The 8,651-nt window shown below is 53.5% G+C and overlaps 1 protein-coding gene across 3 annotated transcripts; it reads right to left on the bottom strand.

Annotated features, from left to right (window-relative positions):
- Positions 1-521: 521 nt before the first annotated feature.
- CXXC1 (CXXC finger protein 1) lies at positions 522-6,940 on the bottom strand. Of its 3 annotated transcripts, none has more exons than XM_066246949.1 (15): positions 6,272-6,940; positions 5,394-5,512; positions 5,190-5,290; positions 4,690-4,925; positions 4,399-4,596; positions 3,961-3,987; positions 3,638-3,883; positions 3,366-3,473; positions 3,036-3,217; positions 2,542-2,749; positions 2,352-2,462; positions 2,163-2,212; positions 1,916-2,012; positions 992-1,144; positions 522-909 (listed from the first exon to the last, which is right to left on the bottom strand). In XM_066246949.1, the coding sequence occupies exons 1-15, from the start codon at positions 6,272-6,274 to the stop codon at positions 763-765; spliced, it is 1,986 nt and encodes a 661-aa protein (XP_066103046.1). In that variant the 5' UTR covers positions 6,275-6,940; the 3' UTR covers positions 522-762. The 3 variants fall into 3 exon arrangements, with proteins under 3 accessions (XP_066103046.1, XP_066103045.1, XP_066103047.1); XM_066246948.1 differs by having other exon boundaries at positions 3,036-3,220; positions 6,272-6,935; XM_066246950.1 differs by lacking the exon at positions 3,961-3,987 and having other exon boundaries at positions 3,036-3,220.
- Between the last annotated feature and the right edge of the window lie 1,711 nt (positions 6,941-8,651).

Raw genomic sequence — 8,651 nt, 5'->3', positions numbered from 1 at the left:
CCAACCGATGAGGGCGGGCCCATCCTCGAAAGACCAAGCTGTTTGGGCCGACTGGACCGGACAATACGAGAAGGCAGAGGGGAGTTTCTGGCTCAAAGTCAGTGGACTCCTGCTGCATACATGTCCCAAAAGAAGGGTTTATGAGAAATTTGTGTCTATCATTGAATATACACTGCTCACAAAAATCAGGGGATATTTTATAGCTTTTCATTTTGAAATATCCCCTAAATTTTGTGAGTATACCTCTGATCTGGAGAATATGAACGCTTACACAGGTGTCGCTAAATTAACCACACATTGAATGAGTTCTAACTGTATACTCACTGTCTCAAAACGAGAGGCTGTGAATGTAGGTCACTGGGCTCTCCCTCAGCAGGTCATATTCCCACAGCCCAAGGGGGGGACCTGCACCTAGTGGGTACCACCTGTATATACTCACAGCCTTTCAAAACATGTACTGGCTCATCTATCCCAGGGGTCTGAGAACTCAGATGAAACTAGAGAAAGTTTGGAGACCAAAATTTGGTTCTTCAAAATTTTATTAACAAAACCAGGGAAAAAGCAAGGGTGAGCAGATTCCACTGTTCCACCCAGGCACAGAGAATAGACAAACAGTATAGATAAGAGACAGGAGGAAATTTTGAGACCCTCTGGTAAGGGCAGATGGGCAGTCAAGTGGTGGATGGGTACAAGAAGAAACTGAGGGACCGTGGAGAAAGACAAATGGGGGATTCCAGGCAGCTCCCCTGCAAGGTGTGAGGCTCAGCGGTCAGCACTGGAGCGCAGGTCGGTAGTGAGGGGGTCGTGCTGGATGGTTTGGTGCAGCATCAGGGCCAGTAATCCTGCCCGGTTTGTCATGGCTGTGCGTACGTTACGCTCCTGCTCAAACAGTTCATCCAGCTTGTACCACTGCCAGGGGAGCAGAAGGAGCCATGAGAAGGAGCTTGGGAAGCCCTGCCTCACCCTGCCCACGTCCAGCATCAAAACCTACCACGCGCACTCGCTCCAGGTCCACTTCAGCACGCCGCAACTTCTCCCAGCAATAATGGCGGTTGCACTGGCGCTTGGGCAGGCGGCAGAATTCACCTGTGAGCTCAAAGACATCACGTACAAGGGGGCACCCGCATACCTCGTCGGCTGGCACCTGCAGGGAGACAAGGCATGGGGGATGAAGGGAGCATGGTAAAGCAAGAAGGATAAGAATGGGGAGGGGCCAGAAAGGAAGGAGGGAGGGGAAGAATGGAGAGTTCAGGGAAGAGTGGAGAGGAAAAGGGGAGAAACAGAGACTAAAGGGGTAGGGAAAGGGGAGGAGTGGGAGATGATGAGACAAGAAAAAGGAGATGAGTAAAGGGTGATGAGGCAGGGAACATGGACTAATGAAAATAGTCAGGTAGTGGCCCTGGCCGGTTGGCTCAGCGGTAGAGCGTCGGCCTAGCGTGCGGAGGACCCAGGTTCGATTCCCGGCCAGGGCACACAGGAGAGGCGCCCATTTGCTTCTCCACCCCTCCACCGCGCTTTCCTCTCTGTCTCTCTCTTCCCCTCCCGCAGCCGAGGCTCCATTGGAGCAGGGATGGCCCGGGCGCTGGGGATGGCTCTGTGGCCTCTGCCTCAGGCGCTAAGTGGCTCTGGTCGCAACATGGCGACGCCCAGGATGGGCAGAGCATCGCCCCCTGGTGGGCAGAGCGTCGCCCCATGGTGGGCATGCCGGGTGGATCCCGGTCGGGCGCATGCGGGAGTCTGTCTGACTGTCTCTCCCTGTTTCCAGCTTCAAAAAAATGAAAAAAAAAAAAAAAAAAAAAAAGAAAATAGTCAGGTAGGAAAAAGAAAGGAAGGAGGGGAGGGAGAAGAAAGGGATGAATGTGGGGCAGGGAGGTAGGGAGAGGTGACAATATGGGGGATTGAGGGAAAACCTTACTTTGGGGTCCCGTGAGTGCTCTGGGCACAGCACCTGGAGCCGCTTACAGTATGTCTTGCTCTGAGGATTGTAGACGTCACAGAAGAGTCGTGTGGCCCTGGTGGTTTGCAGTAGAGAGACAGTAGTGGAGGGAGTGAAGGAAGGGGGCCCACTTATCCTTGCCCATCATGATATCCTGCCCCCACATTCTACTTCTAACCCCAGGCTTCACCTCCCTGCTTTAACTCCACATCGCACCCACACTCACCCTTCAATGCGTGTAGGGTACATGGACCCAAAGGACGTCTGGCTTTCATACTGGAAGGATGAGCACAAATGGAGGGCACTGTGGATGTGTGCTGCCTGCCCACCCACGACAGCACCCACACAACACATCTGTCTCCCAAGGACCCAGTGATGTTCCCACACCGCCTGTCCTCTCAGGCTGACACCTGACCTTGGCATAGCAGCGCTCCATGTGGCGCAAGGCAACACGTGGGTTGATGGGGTGCCCACAGGAGACGCAGAAGATCTGCAGGTCCGTGTCATCACTGTCACCCTCATTGCTCTGTACGGGATGGGAGGAATGATGAGGCCAGGCAGGAACAGGTGCAGGGCCCCGCACTGCCGTGCCCATGCTTGCTCACCTCCTCATCCTCCCGCACAGCCTGTTGCTTGGCGCGTGCAATGATGGCCTCAAGCTCATGGAATCGGCGCTCCATTTCCTGAAGGCGGGTGCGGGCGCTCTGCTGCTCACGGCGAATACGTTCAAGAAGCTTCTTGCCGTGCTCCTCAGCAATGCAGGGGCTCTGCTGCCACTGCTGGATGCGCTGGGGGAGGATCTCGTAGATGCGGCTGCAGGAAGTAATGGTGGATGCAGGTAGAAGGTGGCAAGTAACAAGATTAGGTGAGCCAAAGGTGGCAGGAAGGGTGGGCGACTAAATGATGAAAGGTTAAGTAAACAGGTGACTGAATGACAGATGGACTAGCAGTTGAGTGACTGAATGGTGGATGGATGGACGGACAGATAGGTGCTGGGTTGACTGAATGGTGGACACGTAGCTGGCAGACATACAGACGGATCTTGTCAAGCCCCATCCTGTACACCCAGACTTCCTTGAACCCTGCAAGAATGACTCACTTGGCTGCCAGCTTCATGCCACAGTCGTCTGAGCAATACTTGGAGCCGGGCTGTGCAGGGCGCACACAGCCAGGCCCCAGGCACTGCGGTAGCGATGCAGGATCCTTGACATCGGCTCGTTCTGGGTGTTTCCATTTGTCCTTGTGCTTCTGCTTCTGCCGATGCCGCTTGTATCTCTCCTCCTTCTATGGCACAAGACAGGTCAGGACAGGGTGGAGTTGAAATCAGCCCCATAGTCCTGTTTCCCCCTGCATTCCATCCCTTTCTGGCCCTCACCCCATTCAGCCCCTGCCCTCTCCCTTCCCACAGCCATTCCACCCTCTCCTTCACCTTCTTCTCAGATTTCTTCTCTCGGCGTTTTACGTGCTTCACTTTCACTGCCCTCTTCCGGAGCGCAGGGTCCATGAATGGGGACTCCTCTGTGTCGCTCATCCAGGGCTACAAACAAGGCGTACACTGACCCACCTGCCCCACTCACGATTACGCCACTACCTACTCAGTTCCCAATCAGCCTTTATACCCTTGGCCTCTTCTCTTTTCATTATGGGTACTCTGCTTCTGTAACCTCCACCCTTCCACCACGAGCTGCTCTGCCTGCTCACCAGGCCATGGTCATCAAAGGCCCCTGCACAGAAGTCCTGGTACAAGTCAGGGTCCAGTGGTAGGTCCTCATCGGAGAGTGGCTCAGGTGTGGCCGTAGCCTCAGGTGGCTCCTTGACTACTGATGATGCCACTGCCCCCTCGTCCTCACGGATGCGTCCCAGCTTCTGTGACGGCTGTGGCTGCTGCTGGGTGGGCAGCGGCCGGCGAGGCCTTGGCAAGGACTCTGAGGGCGTCACTGGCGAGAGCTGGGGGGCAGAATCTCAGGACATGCCCTGAACAACCTGCCCACATGCCCCGCCCCACCCTGGGAGGCTGGACTCACCGAGGAAGGGAAGTACTTGTACGATTCCTGTGCCGGCAGGAGGAAGGCCCAGGTCAGCCCCAGGTGGACGGAGGATGACCCTGCCCTTGCCCCTCCAACAAGTACCTGGCCCCACCAGCTAGCCCTACCTTGTCTCCCCAGGTACACCTGCACCACCACCGCAATAGCCAGGACATGCTCAGCCCTGCTCCACCTGCCCTGACATGCCCGACTTCCTAGAAACCCCTAATCCTACCCTGCCCACCTGGGGTTGGGGGACCCCTGCTAGCCCAGCCTACCTGATCATGCCCCATTCCGCAAGCCAGGCCAGGATCCTTTCCACCTATCTATACGTCATCAGGCCCCAACCCACCTGGCCCACCAATCCCAGCCTCAGTCAGCTCTTCCTGAACACACGCGCCCCCTAACCTGACCCTGCCCAGCTCTGCTCATGCTCACCCGGGCCCGCAGCTGGCACTGACGCAGCCGGCACTTCTGCCGAATCTTGTTGGGGCCCCCAAACTTCTTCATGTCCCGGCAGAAGTCACAGTGGCCACAGTCTTCAGTGCGCCGACAGGCCTCACACTCGCCACACATGCGCGCTGACCGTTTGATCTGCTGTTGCTGCTGCTGCTGTTGCTGCTGCTGCTGGTGATGCTGAGGGAACGGACCCGGAACACAAATCAGGAACCCAAGTAGGGCCTGAGATGGGATCATGTTACCTATATCCCAGCCACCGCAGCCACTCACCTGGCTGGGTGTGGCCACCAAGGGCTGTGGAGAGGATTTGTGGGGCGAAGCAGAGCCCCGAGCAAGCATGGTCCCAACCCCTGTCCCTGACCCCGCCCGGCGCTGCAGGTCTGGATCCGGGGTAGGCCTCTTGCGCCCTCCACCCTCATCCCGGGGCTCACTGCCGTCTCGCTCATTGCTGTCCCGTTCCCGTGACTTCTTGTGCCGATAACGAATCTCCAACTTGGGGTCTTTCTCTAAGGGGCAGAGTGTGGGGCCAGGGTGGGTTGGTATTGGGGGATATGAATGGTCCCAGAATTCTTTCTTCCTCTTCTTTCCTTTTCTACTCCACCCAACTGCTCTCGCTCCCCCTGGTGGAACCCTCTATTACAGTTCAACACAGAACAATCACTCTGCTCACAGATACATATCCCTACTCCCCATGACCCAGACTCCAATTATGCTCCTCCTTCTCCTCCTCCTAACCCCCGCCTGCCTACCCTGTCCATTCCACCCCTCACCTCGGCACTCCCGACAGTACCACTCCCGGATGGCCTTGGCCATCTTCTCAGTGATCCGGATGCAGTCCCCATGGAACCACTCATTGCAGTTGTCACACCCGCTGCAGAGGATGGGGTGAGCGGTGGAGAGGTGAAGGGCTGGACCCATCAAACTCACCCAACCTTGACAGGTGTCAGCCCTGCCCACCTCTCCCTTCGGCTCACATCATGAAGCAATTGATGTCTGGTTTGCGGCAGATGCAGTAGATGGGCGCATTCTCCCCATTCTCCGACTTGCTGTCCTCCCCAGCATCTGGAGGCTCTGGGTCTGAACCATCCCCCTCCTGTGGGATCCCCCCACATTATGGCTCCTTAGAGAACTCCAGTCACGGCTCATCACAGACCCCAACACTGTGCCAACAGGCTTCCCGACATAGCTCTTTACATACCTCTCCATTATGGTCCCCTACAGACGCCCCCACCCCATCATTTACTGGAGGTCCCATTACTCCGCTTAGAAACCGCCATCACTGTCCCACACCTCCCGTAAGTATGGGAGACACCCTTATGGGACAGGCTGACAGCCTAACATCTATCCACACACTCATAAAGGCTCATTAAAACACCTACCACTCACCCCACATCGCCCCCAGAGTAGCTCCTCACAGGTCCCCATCGCAGGTTCTCACAAACACCGTCTGATTTACCCACAGACTCCTGTCTCGGTTCCCCTCGGACGCACTGGCGCACCACGGACGGCCCAGTACGGCTCGTCGTAAACCCCTCACCACTCCGCCTGAAGACTCCCTCAGCCGGACCCCAAGGAACTTCCATCAGGAGTCCCCACTTCACTTCCCTTACGGACTTCAACAACGGCTACCACAGAACTCCAGATGGTTCACACATCAGAGAAAAATCGGACCATCGAACCCCCATTATGTGGCCCACAGAGCCCTATGAAGTTCCCCACACGCCCCCACAATTTTGCCCACAGACTCCCGTTAGGGTTCACCAGAGACCCCCCACGCGTCTGCCGACGGACCCCACTGTTACCAACCCCACTAACCTCTACCGCCGACGCTCTCCTTGGACCCAGTACTCACCATCTCTCAACTCCCGGCGTACCCTTTCGCGACCCCCGCCAGCAACCGAGCAACCTGCACAAACCACTCCACCGAGTCCGCGGCGGTTGCAAAGCCGCACACTACTACTTCCGCTTCTCGTCGCGCCTCCGGGACACCGTATTCCTAGTGCGCAGGCCCAGAGCATCAACTGCGCGAAAAGTGAGTGGTCGCCCCGGCTAAAGCCCCGACTGCCTTTTAGGCGCCGCCATCCTGGATTGCGGGGCCGTATGTCGGCCAAATCCATACGTTCTCAGGAAACATGGCCGCCCCTGATGCTGCTTTCCTGAGGGCGCCGCCACCTTGTTGGTGAATCCGTACGGTGACCGATCGTACGGACTCTAAGTTAGAGTCAATATGGCCTCGCCTACTGCGCGGCTTCGTTACAAATGCTATCATCTTCGAATCCAATTCCGTAAGATGGCCGAGGCCGTTGACTCCTCAGTAGCACAAGGCTTCCACTGGGGCCGCGCTGTCTCGGTGGTCGGTTCCCTACGCGGCAGTTTGTCTGCAGAGTTCACAAGGAAAGCGGCTGCTCCTGAAATAATACTACGTACATCAAGTCGCACTCATTTTGCCAGTCCCTTTTCACTTTTCCCTTCCGCGTGTATTAACGGTGCTCCCGAAGCAGGATGTCTTCGTTGTGAGGGAAATGTCCATATCAGTGCCCACCACTCTGCCACTCGCACTCCTCAGCCAGGCCTGCCACGGTTCAGCCTCTGGACCTTTACAAGAGCACTCTCATCGCGCAGAATTAGTCCAGAGCAACCACAGGCCACAAGCAATGGTGGCCTGACCATCTGGTGAGAAGTGGCTGGACCAGAGTAGATTTGAAATCTGCTTTGACAACCCGCTTCACCATGTCCTCCCCTGAGGCCCCACCAGCACCACCACCACCCCACCGGAATGTAATTTGTCTGGTTCCCAGAGGTCAACTGCCTAGATTTGTGGCAATGTACCTGCAGTTTTTAATAACCACTGATTTTACGCCATTTGGTACAAATACTAATGTAGTAAGAAAGGAAAAAAGTCCTAATATAATAAAAAGATTTGATCCTAGCCCTTGGTTGGTTAGCTCAGTTGGTTAGAGTGTCGGCCTAAAACAACAAGTTTGTGGGTTCGATCCCCAGTCAGGGCATATATAGAAGCAACCAATAAATGCACAACTAAGTGGAACGAATGAATGCTTTATCCCCTTCTTCTTTCTGTCTCTCTAAAATCAACAAAATAAAAAAATTTAAATTAATTTTAATGGGGTGACATTGATAAATCAGGGTACATATGTACAGAGAAAGCATCTCTAGTTTATTTTTTGATATTTGATTATGCTGCATTCCCATTACCAAAGTCCAATTGTCTTCTGTCACCTTCTAACTGGTTTTCTTTGTGCCCCTCCCCTCCCTCATCCTCCTCCAACCTTCTCTCCCCCACCCTGTAACCCCCACACTCTTGTCCATATCTCTGAGTCTCATTTTTATGTCCCACCTATGTATAGAATCATATAGTTCTTAGTTTTTTCTGATTTACTTATTTCACTCAGTATAATGTTATTAAGGTCCATCCATGTTGTTGTAAATGATCTGATGTCATCATTTCTTATGGCTGAGTAGTATTCCGTAGTATATATGTACCAAAACTTTTAATCCACTCGTCCACTGACGGACACTTGGGCTGTTTCCAGATCTTTGGTATTGTGAACAATGCTGCCATAAACATGGGGGTGTATTTCTTCTTTTCAAACAGTGCTATGGTGTTCTTGGGGTATATTCCTAACAGTGGTATAGCTGGGTCAAAAGGCAGTTCGATTTTTAATTTTTTGAGGAATCTCCATACTGTTTTCCACAGTGGCTGCACCAGTCTGCATTCCCACCAGCAGTGCAGGACGGCTCCCTTTTCTCCACATCCTCGCCAGCACTTATTCTGTGTTGTTTTGTTGATGAGTGCCATTCTGACCGGTGTGATGATATCTTATTGTGGTTTTAATTTGCATTTCTCTAATGATTAATGATGTTGAGCATTTTTTCATATGCCTATTGGCCATCTGTATGTCCTCTTTGGAGAAGTGTCTATTCATTTCTTTTGCCCATTTTTTGATTGGATTGTTTGTCTTCCTGGTATTGAGTTTTACAAGTTCTTTATAAATTTTGGTTATTAACCCCTTATCAGACGCTATGTCAAATATATTCTCCCATTGTGTAGTTTGTCTTTTTATTCTGTTCTTATTGTCTTTAGCTGTGCAGAAGCTTTTTAGTTTGATATAGTCCCATTTGTTTATCCTGTCTTTTATTTCACTTGCCCATGGAGATAAATCGGCAAATATATTGCTGCGAGAGATGTCAGAGAGCTTACTGCCTATGTTTTC

Source organism: Saccopteryx bilineata, chromosome 11 (assembly GCF_036850765.1).
Source record: "Saccopteryx bilineata isolate mSacBil1 chromosome 11, mSacBil1_pri_phased_curated, whole genome shotgun sequence".
NCBI classification, from domain to species: Eukaryota; Metazoa; Chordata; class Mammalia; order Chiroptera; family Emballonuridae; genus Saccopteryx; species Saccopteryx bilineata.
Note: the sequence above shows the minus strand (reverse complement) of the source record. Positions and strands in the feature narration are given on the sequence as shown.